This window comes from Stylophora pistillata, chromosome 8, assembly GCF_964205215.1.
Source record: "Stylophora pistillata chromosome 8, jaStyPist1.2, whole genome shotgun sequence".
Lineage (NCBI taxonomy): Eukaryota > Metazoa > Cnidaria > Anthozoa > Scleractinia > Pocilloporidae > Stylophora > Stylophora pistillata.
In genome coordinates, this window is record NC_142526.1 from 21,640,859 (window position 1) to 21,662,705 (window position 21,847).

At 37.9% G+C, this 21,847-nt stretch overlaps 1 protein-coding gene, 1 long non-coding RNA gene and 1 pseudogene across 3 annotated transcripts; 2 read left to right on the forward strand and 1 right to left on the reverse strand.

Moving 5' to 3' along the window:
* Positions 1-3,020: 3,020 nt before the first annotated feature.
* LOC148725462 (C-type lectin domain family 4 member E-like) lies at positions 3,021-21,758 on the forward strand. The gene is made up of 3 exons (XM_088729832.1): positions 3,021-4,096; positions 4,857-4,971; positions 20,225-21,758. The coding sequence occupies exons 1-3, from the start codon at positions 3,764-3,766 to the stop codon at positions 20,599-20,601; spliced, it is 825 nt and encodes a 274-aa protein (XP_088585958.1). The 5' UTR covers positions 3,021-3,763; the 3' UTR covers positions 20,602-21,758.
* On the reverse strand, positions 11,632-13,061 carry LOC148725463 (uncharacterized). Its single transcript, XR_015990477.1, has 2 exons — positions 12,924-13,061; positions 11,632-12,506 (listed from the first exon to the last, which is right to left on the reverse strand). It is a non-coding gene; the product is annotated as an uncharacterized LOC148725463 (long non-coding RNA).
* On the forward strand, positions 13,272-17,026 carry LOC148725464 (uncharacterized; annotated as a pseudogene). The gene is made up of 5 exons (XR_015990476.1): positions 13,272-13,570; positions 14,047-14,117; positions 14,626-14,732; positions 15,406-15,514; positions 16,047-17,026. The product of XR_015990476.1 is annotated as an uncharacterized LOC148725464 (transcript).
* Positions 21,759-21,847: the final 89 nt, after the last annotated feature.

Consider the following 21,847-nt stretch of genomic DNA (forward strand, 5'->3'; position numbering starts at 1 on the left):
AGCATGATATTGTTTATGCCAATGTCCACAAGGTTACTGAAAACTTTGAGTTTTTGCTCACAGGACGGTTGATTTGTCACGCATGACACAATTGAGGCATATGTAAATGATAATCTCTTGTTATCGTCTAAAGGGGTGGAGGAGGAGGGGAGAGGATGAACTTTCTTTTTGTGTGTCACGATAAAATTGATCTGATCTTACGATAAGGCTATGTAATATACCCCACCTCACTGAAGGTTTATTGGCAGTCAATTTACAGTATTCCCTCTTTTATACTCTGTTGGAGAAGACGGTCTCCCCTCTGTTCCCCCTGAAAACCATATGATTTCCCAAAATCCTCCCCTCCCTCTCCCCCCCTGATAAATTAAGATTGGTCTCTCAATCGTAAAAATAAAAAGAATCCATAAAGGCGAGATACACAAAATGAAAAATGAATGAATAAATTCTTTCCGTTTTCCTTTGGCATGGTCTGAAGTGTAAATCTCTTCGATGTAAACCGTGATGTTGTTTGGATAAACTAGTCGTTTCAACAAAAACAGTCATTGAAAACGCTGAAAGAGCCTTCAGGGAAACATCATGATTTTTAACGTGTAAATATTTATCTAACAAAAGGCCTGTTGTTGCTGGGATGGCTCAGTGGAACGAATTTTTATTAGGATGATGATCCTCGCGACACAATATTGAGGCATATGTAAATGTGAATAGCTTTAAAGTGATAGTATTACAAAAATAATTTGGTTATATCAACTAAGTTGAAATTGTAAATTGACCACCGTAGAGTTAAAAAGCTGACGTTTCGAGAGTTAGCCCTATGTCCTTCGATCTGACCATAGACTAACCCTCGAAACGTTAGCTTTCTAACTCTTTACGGTGGCCAAATTACAATTTCAACTTAATTAATATAACCAAATTACCTTGTTACCCCCACTGACGCAGCACCACAGTTTCTTTAGGAACTTACCCCCTTTATTACAAAAATAGTCTAGCAAATGACAAAAGCCAACAGTAAAATGTGGGGTCTGCAGGGACTACTTCCGTTCATAAGTATATGCATTATTTTTGCCACTCTATCAGAATAACCAGCTGTTTCTTAAGCAATGAACAGAAAGTTAATTAATTTGTTGCAATAGGTAACGTCAGTGATATTTACTCCTGCTCAAGGTGATGAATTTGACAACAGTAAAATACATCAATAAAAACACGCTATTCAGTAACTAAGACTGCTGAAATAGGAAGACCAAACCAGCGGAGATGATCCATGTTAGAGTATGAGTTTCTCGAAACGTCGAACACTGACTGCTCTGTTTGTTATTGATTTGTGGTGTGCTAGTAAGTTTTATTTGTTCTCCGTTTTCCAGGTGATGAATTTAAACATTCGATAAAGACAGTCGTTCAAACTACACTTAAGGAAATCAAGAGTTTGGGTTACACATTACAGGGGGACATTACACCGTGAACAGTATTTGATATCATTTTGTATCATTGAACTGCAAACGCGCATATGTGCAAAATTGTATGCAAAATCCAATTCTCTAATTGCGCAACGCGGCCTTCCCCGAAATATCTGAAAAGTGAAAAATAACGCATAAAGCATAATGTGTTTCCTTTCTTATTTGCACGAGGGTGAGATAAATAAGAGGAGGCATCTACAGACAAGTATATTTATTCATTTTGTTGTATTCACTCCTGCATCACGTGTGTTATTTCTTGGTAACAAGAATATACTATTTGGTAATGCGTCTCGGTTGACACAAACAAACAAAGGCGAAGTTACGGTAACAAAGGTTCTCGAGAGGTTTATTTAATACTATATTCCCATCCTCCTCATAGATACTTTCTAGTTTACAAAGAAATGTTTCAATAAAAAAAACATTGCATTTCTTAGAAAACTCGTTGACTGAGAAAGCTAAAACATGGGGAACAGCGACCCATGCTTAAGCATATAACTGAGAAACAGTTCAACCGTTAGACCAGCTAGGATAAATTACTTTGCTATTTTCTAGATGTAATAATCGCAAAGAATTCTTATCGTGATAAAGAGTCTGTCTCTTAAAGGAAGCCGCCGGATGATCTAGATGAAGCCCATATAAGCCGCGTCATCTTCACTGAAACATCGGTTTGAAACTAAAAAATATCATCGCGATTGTTTAACATGACAGATTCAGAGCGGAAGGTAAAAAGGCTAAAATTCATAATCTGATGTCTTTTTCAAATAATGGCACATTTGTTTTTTCCTGAGTGCAATATGTTATATTTTTGCATCATGATGCAAAACTGAGAGCACATCAACATGGCTGACGCGAAATAGGATCCTTTATATAATAGAACCTAATGCGATTCACGTCACCAATGATAGATCATAAATTGCCAAGTTCTTGTTCCACTACTGATGGCTTTAACTTGAAACTGATGAAGATTCATTGTTGCTAAGTATTCATTCCATTTAGCGCCGGAATAGCCTGAAGGGACTCACAAACAAGTGTAATAAATAAACCATACATTCATTCACTATCAGCTAATAAGACCATGTATAACATAATCTCCTGAACAGAATCTTAGGCAGAAGGGAATTATCGCTGAGTAATTTAAGTTATTAGCTCAGTTGAGTTTAGCTCTAGTTAACTGAGCTGATACGTGATATCATGAGTATTATTTCTAACTGTCTCCACTACTGATGACTACCCCCATCAAACTGATTGAGATTCATTATAGCTAAGTATTCACTTAGTTTAGCGGATAGCCTAAAAGGATACAAAAACAAGTGTAATAAGTAAACCGTTCGTTTACCACTAGCTAATAAGGCCGTTTATTATATTGCTGGCAGCGCAACGTCTTGTCCTTTTTCTAAGTTTTTATGGACCTCTACCTCGTCTCGTTTCATAAAAACGCAAAAAAGAAAAAAAAAAAAGAACATGGCCAATATCCAGTTATCTTGACCTCACGCTTGTTAATAACGCATATTTATAACATATTCTACAACAGTAGCTTTTCTCAAAAGAAGAAGGAAATTATCGCTGATTGAAGTCATCACTTGAAAGTTTTTTTGTCGCCTAAGGTAAAACGAATAAAAATGAGGTCATAAGAAAAAAGAAAAATGATAATAAGGCAAACGCCTCGTCATTCGGAGGATCCGCTAAACATAACAACATTAAGAGCCTTTTCAACCGACTCCTCGCCACAAAAATATTGATATGCATTGCGTAAAATGTATGTTAGGATAATAAGAGTATTTAGCCTGATAATCGAATATTATTCGTCTGTCTGAATGGATTGTGTAGGCTTCAAATGTTGAAAGTCAGGGTAAGTGATATCAACCACTAAGCCTACGTGAGTCTTTATAGAAATCAAGTGTGTCTAAAGAGATCGTGAACAAGGAGTGGAACCCTATTAAGGATACTTACTTTTGTCTTTCCATTTTCAAAGAGTAAACTATGTTAAAACCACTTAATTGTTCAATTTTGCGGTCTCTTAACTTTCGCATGTACCCATTTTCTCATCCATTTGACCTTTATAATTACTTCATAAGCGTCGTATAACCAGCAGTTGCCATGTCCATCTAGACTGAGCGCCTAATAAAGCTGTTTACCTGAAGATGGTAGAGAAACAACAGGACCAATATTTTCGCGATGAAGCATGATAACATAGCGATGTTACCCCGGAAAATGCGATCAGTTTTGTTGTCAGTGAATAAGGGGATCCCAATACTATCATACACATTACCTCCATCTATTGAAGTGTTATGCTTGCTTAAGAGGGTTCCCAAATGTCCTTTTCAATAGTGATATACAGCTTCGCTGCTTTCTCAGCCTTACTTCTCTTACATCTTACAGTGCTTTCCAAAGAGTACAGTCGCATGATAGTATTCAAGGAACCGGTGCCGAACAAAGCGCTGAACGGACACGTGATAAGACAGGAAAAAGTGTCCGACGAAGGAAGCTGTCGCGTATTCTGCTATTTGGAGCCAAACTGTGTGTCCATCAATGTAGGACCTCAAGAAGATGGCGGTAGAATTTGTGAATTAAACAGTAAAACGGATGACAGCCTATCACACTCAGCGGTGCTACAAAAGAACCGATACACTCACTTTGGAATTGAGGTAGGTCGGACATAAAAGAATTGGTACATCAATTTTTTTAGGGATTATCAGGTCCACACTGATTCGATTTAATTTTTTCTCTATTACGCGAAACCGCGTATCGAAGAAAAGATGTTAAAAACAGTCTCTAACGAAGTTCTTCAAAGCGCCTGGAAACTCTTTTAATGAAAGATGAGAACAAATTTAAGGAAAATGATGAAGACTGAATACAACCACGAGATATACCAAGCACCTCAAATGAAGAGAATAAAGAGGTGTAAAGTCGTTTCTTGAGGATAATTTCGTGTAAAAAGTGATCTCCTGAACTACATACATATCAAATTTATTACACGACTCGGGAAGTCAGAGGGCCAACAACTAAAATCAACCAATCAAAATGCTCTATTGCCGGTCAATATTCTCTTAGTACTGGACCGGGCACTGTCCCGAATGGTCCCGAATGATACCGAACTTGTGTCCCTTTGAACTTCAGTCGTATAATAAATCTCTTATTAACCAAGCTTGCTCGGGACCGTACAGGACGAATATCGGCCCTCGGTCTTTTTTGCCAGTATGGACCTCACTGCGCTCGGTCCGTAGTGTCAAGACCTCGGGCTGATATTCTCCCGTCAGTACGGCCCTCGCGCTTGGTTAATAAGATATGTGTACAAACCCGCTGCTCAGCGAATTTATTTATCTTCAGTACTTGTCACTGCGATGTTTAAATCCGGCATCATGGATGGTTGATTACTACAGGTATTGATGTTATTTTCTGATCCAGAATCCTTGCCGCAGCAACCCTTGCGCCGGAGAGGGTAAATCATGTCAAGCGGGATTCACTGACAAGGGCTTCCGATGTGTTTGCCGCGAAACGGGCGAAGAGGAAAACTGTAAAGGTACTTGTAGTTACCAATACTGTGCGGGTCACCTCAATTTTTGATCAAGCTATTGCATGTAAATTGTTTCCACCTTTTGATCTCTGGGAGCCACAAGCGTCTAATTTCTCCTGGCTATATCACCCCCCAATCACATATTAGGGACCTTAAGAAAACACGACGGCGACGGCAACGAGGACGTGGAAAAACAAGAGATGTAATTGGCAAAACAATAGCTCAGCACGTGCGTTTTGAAACTTTGTACATTTCTTAGCCGTCCAATGCAAAACAACAACGTGAAATCGCCAAAGTTTGCGTCGTCTGCGAACCGAAACCGCGACGGAAAATTATTTTAATTCCTATTTGGAACTCAACGGCTACTTTGTACGTCATGCTGAAGTTGAGCTGTGGCGCTGTATGAGACAGTAAGCTCCTGCAGCCATTTTTGAATTCTAACTAGGAATAGAAATTCACTTTTTAATCGAAGTCTTCATTAGCGTCGCCGTCGTGGTTTCTTAAGCTCCTTAATGAGGTCCCGAGAGTAAAGGAAATGATCCCCAACTTAAGAAGCTGTCGATTGTTAACTGAAACAGTTCTCCTTGTAAGCATCTGAAAAGAAAAGTATATAGAATGTGCAATCTGCATGTTATGGTGTAAAGAGAAAATCCTTAAAAATGTATGTGTTCGTCTTTAAAATCAACCTCAGTAAAGACAATGTAAGTAAGCATGTAAGTTTTGATGATGTACTAAAATTAACCCGTTAAATTCTCGCCCTTTCGATTTTAACACATGTGACAAAGCAGGAGGTCATCCTTTTGCCTTACAGGGGTTTCAATAATCGAATTTAAGAGAGGCCGCCAGATTATTTCGAGAATCGAAAATCAGTGACGAAAAATCGAATTTTTTTTTATTTTGCCAAAACATCCCTATCTGTGAACTAGTTTCGAAAAAAATATTTTAAAGTTCCAGCGATTTTCTTTCCGGCTGAAAATTAAAAAGTTTGAAAATTCGTTTAAAAAGCCGTTTTCGCCTTGCCTAAACGGTCAAATCGTCACGCAACTTTAGAAAAATGTTGGCAGCGCCAAACAAGTCCATTCACCATCAGACTTTGCACAGTAACTATAATATCACTGCACAGTAAAAGCATATAAAAAGTTTCTTGTAATTCTCTTTGGTATGGGTTTTATCGCCGTTTTTATAAAGGTGTATTCTGCACGCCTTTTTAGGAGACAAAACGAAGGATAAGTTTTACCGGTTTAAACGACACCTGGTACCTAAAATTTCGACATTAAAACCATATCAGACGAGAGCTCATTTATCAAACTATACACCTGGAGAGCTTGGCCGTTGGAAATTAAGTCTCGTCTTGGTAGTTAAATAAAACGTGATGCCACCTAAGTGCTATGTAAGCGTGCAGAATTTGATGTTAATTTCAAGCTAATTATAGAGTCAGTTTGTCGAAAATACACAGAAAAAATTAAATGACCTCAGCATCGTTATGTTTCTTCTGTGAAGCTGTGAATGTAAAGCAAAGTAGTTTTTAATCTTTTAGTCTTTCTTAACTACGTTTTAAGTGCCAGCGTGTCCCTTAACACATGTTAACACGGCTGATGGGATTTACAAACTTCAGAACATTTCGAAAACAATCAGTGTTGGCTAAAACGCCGCTACTTACACTAAATTAATGATGTGTTGAGTTGCTTCTTACCAAATATACTAAAAAATCTTCGTGCTTAAATGAAGAAAAAGAAAGCTATTTGGATTATTAACAGCATTCACGGTATAGACAATGTATGCAATTTATCAAGTTTATTGACCTGTGCGTGACCTAAGCTGTGAAGCTTAACATGTTCGGGTGAACAAAGAATGGCCTCAAATTCTTTTATTTCTGCTTTAATAATCTTGGATGAAAGAACAATATAAAAGTCCGTCGAGGAAACTATCATCACATTATTTAAAGAACTTTCCGAGAATTATTTGTGTGAAAATCTATCGTCGCGAAAATGGCCTTGAATGGCAAGATTCATCCATGTAATCCAGTCGCGCGTGCAGTCAAAGAAGTCCTGAAGTGGTGGCTATCATGCAAGATGTTCTGAACACCCTAAAGCTGCAACACGGGGAAGTAACGAAGGCATATTTCAGGCAGGAAAACGCCGGTTGCTATCACTTATCATGTACAATCCTAGCGTGTCCAGCCACTGCAGAATCTAGCTACTGGTGTCTAGGCTATAGGAATTGACTTTTCTGACCCGCAGGGAGGTAAAGGTGCCGCAGACAGACTTGCGGCAAAATGTAAAGGCCAAGTAAGGGTCTACATAAACGAAGGAAATGACGTGTGTAAGGAAGTCAATTCCAAGAAGCTCTTCTTTCCCACGAAGCCATCGAAGGAGTGAGAGAAGTTGCAATTGACAGCATGGAGGATTCCGTCATTGATGATGCAAGGATGATTCCCGGTATCAGCAAGCTCAACAATTTTAAATTCAACCCCGAAAGCATTACAGCTTGGCGTGCCTATGAAATCGGGAATGGGAAAGATATCAGATTAGAGAAGCAATCTTCCGGTAAGTGCTAGTGAGCTACATACAGTGTTGACAAGTAGCATATTTTTGATATGTTGCAATCTTCTTTGCCCCCTGTCCGCGCACAAGTCCCCCGTTCATACTCGACCACAACCGTGTCCGTGGGTGTGTCCACCCGACCGTTTGACCGTGCATCCATCGATTTTTCTTTCTCTTGTCGATCATGTGTTTGTTAATTGATCGCTTCCTTCCCGCTTCTTCTTTTTTTTCCCCGTGGGTCAGATCCGTTAGCCAGTCTCATTTAGTCAATTTACAATTAACATAGCAATATTTTTTTTATATGCATCGTCTATGTTGTACCGAATTTTCTTTGCAAAATCGCATAAAAAAATTACCACAATTTAACGTCTTCTTTATGGAATATTTTGAGGACCATAACATCCTTCCATTTTCAGAGTGTAGTTATCGCTGGATGGGGTCAACATTTTCCGCAGGTGGTTTTAAATCACTCAGCAAAAAACACCCACGCAGACGGAGTCGGAGACTACAGAGAAACCAGAAGTCTCTAAGACGCATAAAGTGATTGCTGGTGATGAAACAGCAGCATTTGCCTGCCCTCAAGACGGGTGCGTGAGAGTTTTTCAAAGGTATTCTGCCTTAGAGAAACACCTGACCTCAGAAAAATGCACAAAGTCTTTAGAGAAGAGATCTTTGCTAGACCTGGCCAAGATCGCATATAAATCTGCATTGGAAGAAGGTGTGGGGACTATACCAACTCTGCAACCAGTTCCAGGACGTGAACGTCGAACTGATTGCTGTAATAAGGAAGGCTGAGCTCTTAAGTCAACCAAGAAGGCCTACAGCCCTAGTGAGAAGCAGAGGGCATACCTTAATGCCAAATTCAATATTGGCCAAACGTCAGGTAGAAAATTAGACGGGGAAGTAGTTGCAAGAGAGATGAGACGTACCCAAGTACCTGACGGTGCTCGAATTTTCAACGTTGAGCCCACCGCAGATCTCCTCCTACTTCTCCCGCCTTGCTGCTAAGGTTCGGAAACAACCATGACCGAATGATTGCGATGTTCAGGCCAGCGAAGAGGAAACAAACTTCACGATGGCAAGGAATTTGGCCCTAGAAACCATATCTCTTCAGCACCCAATATTGCTCGATCATGTGAAAGTGTAGTGTGATCGTCCGGGTGAGTGTAAAGTTAGGTCGTTCTGTTCGGTTCGTTTGTAATGTTTATGTTGTGAATAAGTCGTTTGTATGGAGCCGGTAGAAGTTGACACCTGTTTAGGGGAGTCTGTTCTAAGTTAGTAAACCAGCCGTTGAAAGTGGTCAATGCTTAACCTACAGAACGACCTGACTTTACCGACGGATCGAAACAGACCAATCAGGACCGACTTCCGCCGCTTGAGTCTTACAGGCAATAACATCACGGAAAAACTGACCAATCATTTTACACGAACTGAAATAAGAACATTCTACTGACAACAACTATTCACTTGACTCTGATTACTTCCGCACCGGTTGTCGAAACGTCAGTCACTACAACCGACAACAGTCCTTCTCAATCAGGACTACACTCACCCGGACGATCACACTACACTTTCGCATGTTACCCCCGGGTTCAAGCCATTTACTGCATTGTTCGATCAGTTCGATATTTGTACGACAATGAAAAACGACACGTTGAAGAAGCTAAAGCTTGGCATGCTGCAGAGTCAATGCCAGAACTTGGAGCTGAACGTTCCTGTACCTGCCATTCGACGAAAAGCACCATACCTTACCTTGCTTGCACAGGACGAATGTTCTTATTTCAGTGCCTTTAGGCAAAATCTAAAGCAGTCTTAAAGGTTGAGTAAAGCTTTAATCGTCTTTAATTGTCAAATGAAATATCCGAAAGCTAACTCTAACCTTTAATGAATCTTTAATTGAACATAAGTTTAACTTTAGTAGCGCAAATCTTTCAGTATCCTTTAAGTGGTTTCTTTTTTGGCACAAAAGAGGGTGTTTCATTAAAATACATTTAAGTTGACTTTAAGGTGAGATTTAAATGAGTATAGCTGTTCTGACATCTTTAATTCATGCATTAAAGATAGTCTCATTGTAATCTGAACTGTCAACAGAATATTCATCACAAATCAGCCAACACTTGCACTGATGAGCCAGAAGAGCAAATTTTGTTTTACGTGCAGCAACGTGAGCTCACAATTCTTTCTGGGGTCGAAACATCTTATTGAAAGCGACGGTTTCATTTTTGCATCTCCTTTAAAGAGCGCATGGAGTGCGATGACAAGTCAGGAAATGTTTTCTGCGCGCGCTTTAATGGCTTCGAATCACGTTCAACTTTCGAAAGGCATAAGCGGAAAGGTAACGGAAAGAAATTAACAGATACTTTCGTGCGACTTCAAATTCCCGTGATTTCACGAAATTTCAAGTTCATCTGACTATGAAGGTTAGTTAATTTGAATATAAAAAAAGTCATGTGTATGTATTGATACATACCTACATATATCTTTACGTCTTTAATTATTACATGAGAACATAACCGCTATTGAACGTTGCTTGAGACGATTAACATTGAAACTTCCTCGCACTCAATCCCTGAAGATTTTTTGAGGTCGGAGTTGTCTACTGCCGGTGGGCATGGACGCCCCATTGAGAAAGTACCTTCGTAGACTATTGCGGCAAGTTTGTAATGTTTCTGGTTCATATTATTTGCCTTTGTTTTCTTTTGTCGTGTGGCTTATTTCTTTCTCCGTATTAAATGTAAGGCTTACAATCTTTCTCCTTTCCAGGAATATTGATTAAAAAGCCTGAGGTTTGAATCCTCACATGCGTCCACTCAGAAGTTTGTCTTTCTGCTCTGCTATAAGAACGTTTGGTAGCGATGTTAAATAAATTGAGGTTTGAATCATCACAAAGGTCCACACAAATTTCTTCCTCTGCCCAGCTGATAGAGCAGATGTTCCTTATGAATATTGACCCAGCTCTTACTTTTTTTTGTCTTCCAGCTGATAAGGTGATGCGCAATTTTTCTGAGATAATTGATTTTTGACTGATATGATATAAACAATTAGTTCTCGTGGCCCCTCTCAAGTTAAGCTACAGTCACCATTCCGTTCTGCAAATGCCATAATTTTTTAATGTTGTTCAGTTAAAAAGCAGATACTCTCCAACCTGGCTTTAGTCTTTTTGTATTCCTTTGACTTTGAATGTCAAGGGTGCCGGAGAAAAGTAAATCCCCGCTTGAACACAGACACAGTCCTCTGGTGGTTACAGCCGAGAACCGACTTGTCTAGCCTCCGGGTTTGAGACCTATTTAACGGCTCAGTGCTCGTATCAATCAATGAAAATAAAAAAATCATAAAACATAAAAATAAAAACGATACGGATACATCATTGCCGAGGTACCAGAGGGTAAGAACAAAGTATGGGCAATCTGCACTGCACCTCTCCTCGAGACGCGAAAATAGACAAGCACTGAGAGGAGCGCACGAAACTCTCCTCACAGCTGGGATCACCTTCTCTAGGCTGACTGCAGGAGGTTCGAATCCTCGCAAGGGACACAGATTGCAATGGTTTTTCTTTCACTATCCTATAGATGATACCATTAGCTTTCTGTGATCCATCTTGTCTGCTGGGAATGAAATGTCTTCTTCTGAAACACTATCCTCAAGCTGAAAAAGAAGTGTGCTTGAACTAAATTTGCAATAGCTATAAACTGAAGCTAAACTCAAGTATTTGTTCCTGACAAAATTCCATGCAAGTGTGACGTAAATTTGACATTTGCTTTACATTTACCTTGCTCATTGAGCAAAGCTGTTCATTTGCTATAAATTTGCATTGGGATCTAACAAAAAAAGAAATAAAAACCCTTATTTAGTGGCCATTTGCCAGTTCCCTGAGGGTGGCCCATTTACTGGGTTCAACTGTATTCAGAATAAAATTTAATGTAAATGAAACTGGAATTAAATGTGATTGATCTATTTACCTTTGCTAGAAATCCAAGGGAAATAATAATTCAGGCCACAGGCCTGCCAATCATCCACTTAGAGGCTGATTACATGAGTCAGGCTGGCCTGCCCACATAATGCCATCCTAGCAAACAGTGAACTCGGCTCATGTAATCCACCCTTACTAAAACAACTAATCGGACAAACAAAAGTGGCAGGCCTCTGCCTACCACAGACATAACATTTTATTTTCATAAACACTGCGAACATATATTGCACAAAACTAACAAATTATTTTGACTTCGGCCGAACAAATTGTCTACAATATAAATAATGTGTTCTATAGCTCATGTCTCCAAAAGTCAAGTCACAATAAATCCTAAGAAACTGTCATTTACAATTAAACTGAATAAATAGCTTTATTAATCAAAAGCATTGGTATGCAATTAAAGAATGGGTAAAAGAAAGACTTCTGTCACTTGAAAGCACTGATTTACAAGATGTGCCACTTTTTCACCTGCCAACTTACAAAATGCCATTGAGAAAGCTTTCTACACCCATGTTACTGTCACAATAAATGGGAATTTCAGAGAAATAATTCAAACAATAAAAATGAATACGTAATAGTTTGTGTTTCCAGCACTCTATAAAGGCAACAAAAAATAACTGTCTGTATCAAGCATTACTATAATGAGGTTAGCACTTTTGGTTATTCTCTGTAGTTGGTCTTTTTCTTTCTTTTTTTTTTTTTTTGTATATGTATTGTGAAATTTTTATTTTCATGGATCAGTGTAAATTTTGTTTCATATATACAAACAATGTTATTTGTGGAAATCTCCCTATGAAGCTGACAGACAGTATTGATTTTACAGAAATACATATTAATCTGTTGACTTCGTCCAAAGCTTCAATTCATACAGGGTGACAATTTTACATACACATTGGCAGTACAACAAAAGCACTGACTGACAAGATGTGCCATCTCATCATCTGCCAACCTATGATGTGCCATCGAGAAAGCTTTCAGTGCCCTTGTGGGAAAAAGTCTTGGCAGGAAAAGAGCAGATTCCTCACTCCCTGAAAAAAAAAAAAATACAGAACCTAAGAAACAGTGAACAGCTTCAAATATTTAAGCTAATAGCGCTATCTACTGCGAGGATCGTGCATCATACGTATCTAATACCGCAGTTCAAAATATATAAACTTCATATATTTCATTGTATCTGATTTATCACTTTCACGGGTTTATTACGAATCGACTTAACGGCCTGCTCCCAGTTGGCTTGTTAGCTCAATTGGTAGAGCGCTGCACTAGTATCGCAGAGGTCAGTGGTTCGAGTCCCGTACAGGCCTCATTTTTTCAGGTGTGATTTTCGCTATTCCTTAAATTAGCGCTATCTACTGCGAGGATCGTGCATCACACGTAAATTTCCTGTGTTACAAGATATCCTTGACCTACACACGGCTAGATTTTCAGATATATTTTTAACTAACCCTTTTGAAACTTTGGTATCGGTATGAAGCTGTTTACTTGAACAAGTAGAGTTCGAACGTGTAGTTCGTGTTTTCCCGCCTTTCTGTTTCCTTGCTTCCAATTACACTCGAGTCTTCATTTGTACTGGCCAGCGTTAGCTAGGCACAGTACGATAAACATCACAACGAGGCAATATGTCAACAGGAGGTCGTTGTTTGGTTTTAGAAATATTAATTCGCGCGCTTTTTTGAACCTCAATATTCCGTTTGACTACTTTGTTAACAAAGCATCACAAAGCATCCGAGAGAAGCACTTGTAGTGTGGTTATTTTACCGTTAATTCGTAGTTAAAGCAAGTAAGAAAAGAATATGGCGGAAAGACGATTGCACGATCAAAACCATGATGTGGTTCCAGCGGCGAAAAAAGGAATAAAGTGTCCGACGATTGCATTGTGCTGCTGGAGGAGTTGATCCGCAGCAATCACGCTCTGGCGAGCGAAAATGTAAAGCTTCGGCAGCAGCAAGAGCGCAGCAACAAAGAAAACTCTGAAGCGCTTCAGCGGATCGAGGGCCGTCTTCAAACTGTTGATAATAATGCAGCCAACGTCCGTCGGCGCCAAAACAGAAGACAAAGGCGAACGACGGTAGTAGTTCCACCGGCTTGTCGAGTGAGTAAAAAAACATAACTGATAAGCATGAATAATGTGATATGTGTTCATAATTTGCTTGAATCAGTTCTGTTTCGTGGAAGATTTTCTTTTATGTTGAGTAGATGTTTGGCGCGCGAATTATATGCATAATTAACTTAATTATTTCGGCGGTAATCATTTGACATGATTAGATGTGGTTACATTTACTTGATAATCCTTTACCATAAACAGGTCTACCAGAAAAGTTTTTTTCCTCCCTTTTGTTTCAACGAGAATTATCTAGTATGAAAATTCATTTAATCATTTTTTCTCTTGGACCCTTTTGACCTTGCCTGTTTTATTCACATAGATGGGTAAGGTTAATTTTTAATTGTGCTTGTGTCGATTGCTCTACATCATCTAGCCTTCAAACAACCAGGGTTTTTAAAAAGCGTGAGAGTAGAAATAGGACATACTTGACAAACCGATTGTTGAATTTTTTTTCATTCTTTTAGAGAACTGTGAGGAGAATGTACAAACTCCTTTTGAAAAAAGATGACTTTAGTGGTTTCTATCTTGACGAAGAGTGAGTAATATGTTTTTAGATTCAGAGATATTTTACTTTATCTTGATTGAGCGAGGAAATCCGAGTCTAAGCTGCTGCTTGAAATATTGAGATGTTATGTGAACACCTTATGGTGGTTACAGTCGAACCTCGATTATCCGGACTTTTCGATTATCCGGACTTTTTCTCTGGTCCCGTTTTTTTTATGATTATTAATGGGCTTTGATCTTCCAAACTTTATGAGGTAAAAAAATTCAGAGATTATGTCTAAATTCAGGAAAAGTGCGTTTAAAACATTGCCTCCTCCGCTTTCAAAAGATCGAGCACTCGGAGAGTCATCGAAGCAGATTTTTATCTTCATCTCTTTTGTTTACATTATTGTCTCATTAATATTCATATTTTCGATTATCCTGACTGATTACCTAAGTCCCAACAGGTCCGGATAATCGAGGTTTGACTGTACTTTTGTCTTAGTGTTAATATTGTTACTACAGAATACCAGGCTTAATTGTATTTGTTTTTGTCTTAGAATAAATTCTGACAGCAACAAGATCCTTTTTGAGCGGACAATAGAGCAGGCAATACATCAACAAGGAGGACCTGAAAAGTGTCCTTGGACAAAAGAAGTCATAGAAGGTAGCTACCAATAATCATAGCACATGCATTTCACTTTTATTGGGGTGTCATTACATTTTGTGGGTGAGCATAAGGATTTTGCACTCAAGCATATTGATGCATATCTCCTTTATAACAACTTGAGTTTTATTGAAGGCCTTGGCTTGAAAACATCCCGGCAAAATTTTGCTCAAAGTTGGTCAATTTGTCTATTGTCCAGCCCATAATGATACCCCTGCTTTTAGTCTCTACGATCAATTCGTGTCTTTTACCACTTTCCCCTCAACATAAATGTCATCATAAAACTAGCATTCAGTAATACAGTTAGATACCCTGAAACCTCTAATGAGCACCTTCATTACATGGTCAAATTTAGGACGGGGGGGGGGTGCATTTTATAGTTTTTCCTAACTTACATATTAACTTTCCCAAATGTTACAGAAATTTAAATATGTTGCAAACTGAAATTTTTGGGTTTATTTCTTGTCTCTAGATCTGAGACACTTCAGTGTGGATCCTCAAAAAAGCATACTTTACACCTTAGCAATGAATCACTAAGGACATACTAACTTGGCAGATATTCTAAGGTGGCCTGCCATAAATTATTATAAATTTGAACATTGTCATTAATTTATGTGGGAATCTTTTTACAATCAGCTTCTCATGGCATTTTCATAATCATTTCTTTAAACAGCTGCTTTACAAATATATTTCAAATATGTGTGAAAACACAGAAACTGAAGAGTGGTAACCACTATGAGGCTCATAAACAAAAAACCTGGAAGAGTGGTCGCCAAAGAGAGGTATTTATTGGCTAGGATACTATTTTGAACATTTTACTTTTCATATACCCTGCTGTTCACAAACGATGGGGTCCGACAGATGTTCAATGTTACCAGACTGAGTACACCCTCAAGTACACTTGATCAATGGGAGGGAAGCTATTTCCCATTGAATGTCTTTATTTTGGCACTTCAAAATTGGATGGCTTTGAATATAGACACATCTAAGGGACTATGTTCTTATTAGAGAAATTGTTAAATAAGTGAGGTATTCTGGTCTGTATCTAGAGCCTCCCAAGAAAATCTTTGTAAAATAAATTTGAAAAATATTAAAATGTGATGTGAGATAAATGATAGTTTGTATGCACCATTTGATGGAAAAAAAAAAAAAGGACAAAGAGACCCTATATTATAACATTCTTAAGAATTCCATTCTTACAATGGGTACACACATATATATATATTAAGAGAAATTAGTGATTTGGATCATATTTTTCATTTGAAGTCCTATAACACCCTTCTCATGCCTGTTTAATTTTTTTATTTTTTTTAGAAGTTAATGAGACAAACTACAGCCCTGGAGCTGGTCAACTGGGCCAACCAGCATGAAAAGGGGAGAGCAGCAGAGGTTCTTGTCATGGAGGCAATGAGCAGTGAGGAAAGCTGCTACGAGGATGACAATGGAAATACCTCAAAAGTAACAAAATACTCTGTGCATCACCTTCAGTGGGAAAGTAGGAGAATGAAAAAAATTGAAAAGAAACTTGACAAGGCTTATAAGAAAAAGCTCACTTCAAGAGCTAAAGAGAGAATCCGTCCAGGGTTTATGGGCAACCTTTTCTGAGATGCCCACCCACTGAAAATTTTCCAGAGTGGGCAATAATACAGTGAGAAAATTGTTTTACTAATCAATGAAATCGAAAATGTACAAAATATCAAGCCAAGTCTAGAATGAGGTTATTTTGCATGCCTGCATGAGGCTTCTTTTTCATTGAATAATTATGGTCTCATCTAAAGTAAGTGATCGTGAATTCTTCAATGTTAATAAATTTCCTCCACATGAGATACTTTTTTATATATAGATGTACACATCATTTTTGTATATCAAAGTTTCAGCTGCATTTTAGAGTAAGAGAACTGTTTTCTATTACTTGTTTACTAAAAGAAATTAAGGTATATGATCATATTTAATAAGTATTACAGTTGTAATAATGTAGCAAATAACTGAGAGTTATTGCAAATTTAAGTCGATTAAGAAAATTTTTCTGAATTTTAGATTGATAGGTTGAACTTATATTTTTTATTGTTAGACAAGTATCATTTCAAATCACATTTCTTAGTAGCTGGATTTGAGAGTACAATTTGTGAATCAATATCTTTTTGTGTAGTTTGTTACTACAGCTAGTTATATAATTTGTGTATTTGTCATACTTTTATAGTGGTAAATATTCTATTACCTGCTTGACGAAGATTATATTATACATTGACAAAAGTGAAACAATTTTAATAAAGTATGTCAATCAGTAATTCAAACATTTGGACATCTCTTTTTTTAATTATGTATGGGGCTCGACTGGGATATCCTCAGCTTCATTGTAGGTTTATGTTATCTCAGGGGAACAAATGAGTTTTGAACGAAACTATTTCATCACTGCAATTTCAAACACTTTGTTATTACTTGAATGTGTGATGCTTCTTTTTCTATCAATTGTAAGGTTGCCCAAAATATCATAAGTTATTGGGATATAAATGAGGGTGTGATTAAGCAAATCAAAAGTCAGTTGAAAGTGAAACCTGCAGCCTTTAGAGGCGCTTAAAGGTCACTTAATGATGAATGTTAACAAAACTTGAAATTTAAGAGAATCAGAAAGTACAACTAAAGATGAATTACAACAAAACCTGTAACTTTAAGCAGTACTTAAAGGGAAACAAAAGATTGAAGAAACCTTTAAGATGCATTTACAAGTGGAAGTTTTGGTTGACTAAAGTTGACTTTACAAGAATTAAGAGGATTCCTAAATTCAATTAAATGGTTATTTAGGTTTGCTTTCATGTGATCTTAAAGTGTTCATGAAATGGTTATTTAGGTTTGCTTTCATGTGACCTTAAAGTGTTAACTAAATGGTTCATAAGGACACTTTAATTGACTTCGGAAAGTTCAATTAAAGATACATTTCAGAACTTTCGTATGTCACCTAAAGATGACTTAAATACTTCTAATGTTAACCTTTAAGTTACCTTTAAGGAAACTTAATTTAGTTATTTCATCCTGTGTTGGTGAAATTGTTTCCCAGTGCACATGCCAGATCCCCCAGTATCCCATATTAATTCTGATCGGTTACCTCGTTTGCTTGTTGTTAATACCTAGGGCTGTAGTGGCTGAACAGACCGCCTAATCGATGATATTTTAGTTTGATAAGTAAATTTTAATCAGCAATTTTGGCATTTTAGGTGGTTCAGGAGTTTCTGTTTTGGCTATTTCAAATTGATTAGGACAAGAGGGTAATTGAACAAAAAAAAAAAAAAACAAACAAAATATACGTACGAGATAAGATTTAAAAAGACATGCAGCCAATGGAGTAAATGGATAACTTAATGTAACTCCAAAAAAAAAAAAAAAGAAAAAGCGAGCAATGGACAAAAAGAACACAATCGCGCGATTTTAAAATTCCCCCGTAAATGTTCTCAATGGTCCTTTTATTATTTAGTTCTCAGTAGACGTGTTTGAGATCCGAACAAGTGTACCCTCGTTTAGGTTATTATACTGCGATTATTACATGTAAGTTGACTTAACCCTCCCGGGAAGCGGAAAAATGGTCGCGTTCTAAGAATGTCACGATCGATAGGTACGCAGCGAGCTGAAATAATTATTGAGCCGTCACACGCATGTAAGGTACACTTTGTGCGTTGCCAGGAAGCTTCTCACGCATTGCATATGCGTTTCATGAGTGCATGTGTAGAACTCAAATACATATTGTGATTTCGCAGTAATTTGATGCTCCCTCTTTGGAATAATCTCATGGCTATCTACGCTGTACATGTTGCACGGCGTCGACCAAGGCCACATATTTTTTTACACTAAAACGGGTATGTACATGCTTTAACAGTGCCGTAAGGTGCTAGTCATTTGCACGTTCGGTTATGTTTGAGTTTGCTTTTCTAAAACTATATGCAACTGTGTTTTGGCAGCTGTTAAATTTGACCACTTGCGGCCCATCTCAAATTGCTTTTCCAAGGGAAATTCTCAGTCGTGTTTCCAGTGCACTTTCCTTAGCGAATTTTTCAGTGTAGCACCAAATATTTTCAATAAGAGTTTGACGAAGGGAGCAAAAAGCTGAAAAAGGCTTAACCTAACTAAGTGGTCAAATTTACTGGTTACCCAATTTGGGTCAGGGATTAGGTCACTTACGCAAAATGGTAACGCCAAGGATGAACTTACGAGAATTTTCAAATGCTATCTACGTTTTCGGTCATATATAAGTCACCAAACCTAAAATACTTCTCTTTTACTAAGTTTAAGTTTTAGGAATACGTTGAAATTTACTTTTGGATATGCAGTATAAACTCAACAGATCATTTCTTCAAGTATAAGAAGCGATGTTTTTGTCAAGAAATGTTTCGGAACGTTTTTAAGTTCGTAAACCGCTTCACTGAGTCGCGTTAAGAGACATGCTGGCACTTAACGCGTGATTAAGAAAAATTAAAAACGACTTGTAACGTTCTGGAGTTCGCTTATACAGTTCGATTACAGTTCGCTTACAGCTCCTTTAGTTGTTCGTTATCCTAGATTGTATCACACCCCGTTCTCACTTTACCGTGCATAATAAATACTCGAGTAAACGTCTCCTGGGGCCTTGGGCGTAGACTTATAGGCCTGGACACTACACGACTTTAGATAGCATTCACAGCTGCACAAAAGAAACAACGATACTGACTACTTTCAATGGTCATTTATTTTTTTCTGTGTATTTTCGAAAAACTGACTTTATAATTAGTTTGAAATGAACATCGAATTCTGCACGCTTACATGGCGCTTGGGTGGCATCACGTTTTATTTAACAACCGAGACAAGACTTAATTTCCAACGGCCAAATTTTCCAGGTGTACGTATATTTTGATAAATGAGCTTTCGTCTGGTATGGTTATAATGTCGAAATTTTAGGTACCGGGTGTCGTTTAAACCGGTCAAAGTTAGTCTTCATTTTTTCTCCCAAAACATCGTGCAAAGTACGCCTCTATAAAAACGGCGATAAAAATCATACCAAAGAGAATACAGAAAAATTTTTATATTCTTTTATTGTGCAGGGTTATTGTAATTATTGTGCAAAGTTTGATGGTGAATAGACTTGCTTAGCGCTGCCAACATCTTCCTAAAGCTGCGTGACGATTTGACCATTTAGGCAAGGCGAAAACGGCTTTTTTAACGAGTTTTCAAACTTTTTAAAATTTCAGCCGGAAAAAAAATCGCTGGAACTTTAAAATATCTTCTTCGAAACTAGTACACAGAAAGGGATGTTTTGGCAAAATGAAAAAACATTCGATTTTTCGTCACTGATTTTCGAATCTCGAAATTTTCTGGCGGCTTCTCTTAAGCTTTCACGGCCAACAAGACACAAGACCAATTAAAGAGAGATGTATGAATTGTAATTCTATTTAGCGCAAACTCATGATAAAGAATAGAATTTGAATTATAATGGAGGCTTTGTTATTTTATTACATTGATTTCATTAGCATGCCCTCCCAATTGGAAATCGTATGGAACATCATGTTATGCTGTATTCGCCACCAAGCTTTCCTGGCGAGATGGAGAAGCACACTGTAATTCAATGGATGCACGACTGGTGAAGATTACCTCTGAGAATGAGGTTGCCTTTCTTCGGGGTGACGATCTTGGTGCCAACTCTCAAAATACAGCCTACTGGATTGGCCTTTATGAAAAAGAGTTCAATAATCAGTGGAAATGGTCCGACGGAAGTGAACTGGGTGTGTTTACCGACTGGAATGTAGGAGAGCCAAACTTAGCGTCCAAAGCTTGTGCCGTGTTGTTTGATGGAAAGTGGTGTGACAGAGGTTGCTCAGATGAATACGAATTCATTTGTGAGAAATGATTAAAATCATTGGAACCACGGTGTACTCTGTTTTGGTATGGCTATCCTACAAGTACAGTGTGGGATGCGGCTCGAGACATTATACGCACTTCTTAGCACACCAATCACTGGCCTAACATTGAAAATCGGAGAGAAGTGCCGCCGGCTTAGTAATACTCCTTTTAGCTTTAATTCGAGCGTAATTAAAGGCTCTGTTCTGTTCTGTTTTGTTATGACTCACAAACTTTGTCACGCGATTATAAAGAATAAAACAAAAAGGCTAACTAAAAATTGTGCTATCCAATAACCCAAACAGCTTAGAACCAATGAACACATCTAGCCATTAGCAAAATTCGCAAGAAGGATGTAACTCCATCAGTTTTTCGAAACGAATGCTCGTAGGTTCTTTATTTCGTGCTTGCCGCCTGACAATCTCGAGGGGATGCCTGTTAACAGGAAGAAAAGCAGTTTCATTCTAGGACACATTCAATCCAGCAGCAACTGATTCTTAGCACTTTTTCTTAATACTTTTTCTGAAAATCAAAAATAATTCCGAGTTCGGACTACTTTTACAAAGAACTGAATAACTGAAACAGAGAAATTAATCATCGCCGTTTACAGCGTTCGCATGGACATATATGTATGATAATCTCTCCATTGTAAAGCGTTGCATTCTTTGAGAAACCTGCCATTTTGAACAAAAAGCAGTAACTTTAATAATCAAAACTCTGAATTCTAAGTTATTTACTAGAATGAAACCCTCAAGGGGCTGCGAGACAAATAACAGTCAGACATTGCAAAATATGAAAGTCTGTCACGAAAAAAAAAATGACTGCGACAACGTTGTTTAAGATGGTGATCAAATCGGCTCAAAATAGGAAAGAGCAATTGTGAAATTTATTCTTTTTAATGGAAATATGGATACTCGCGAAAATTCCCGAGTCTAAGTCAAAAGAAAAATAAGAAAAACAACCAACTAAAGTGGGCTAATCATAAAGGAAACAAAATATGAACTTCATATATTCATCGTACCGGAAACAAAATAGTTAGCATGTGTTATCAATGATGTTTTCACTTAGTCGTGAACCATCCAGAATCCATTTTTTTAGAAACAGGTGGCCGCCGGGCCTCAGGGCAACGATCCTTCAGCTTTTGTGGAGCCGAGGGCATGGAACGAGCTTTCAAAATCCACCTAGGGAAGCTACCTCGTTGAATAATTTGAAATAGAATTTATTGGAACTGTTTAAGGAATTTTAAGATTTCATTC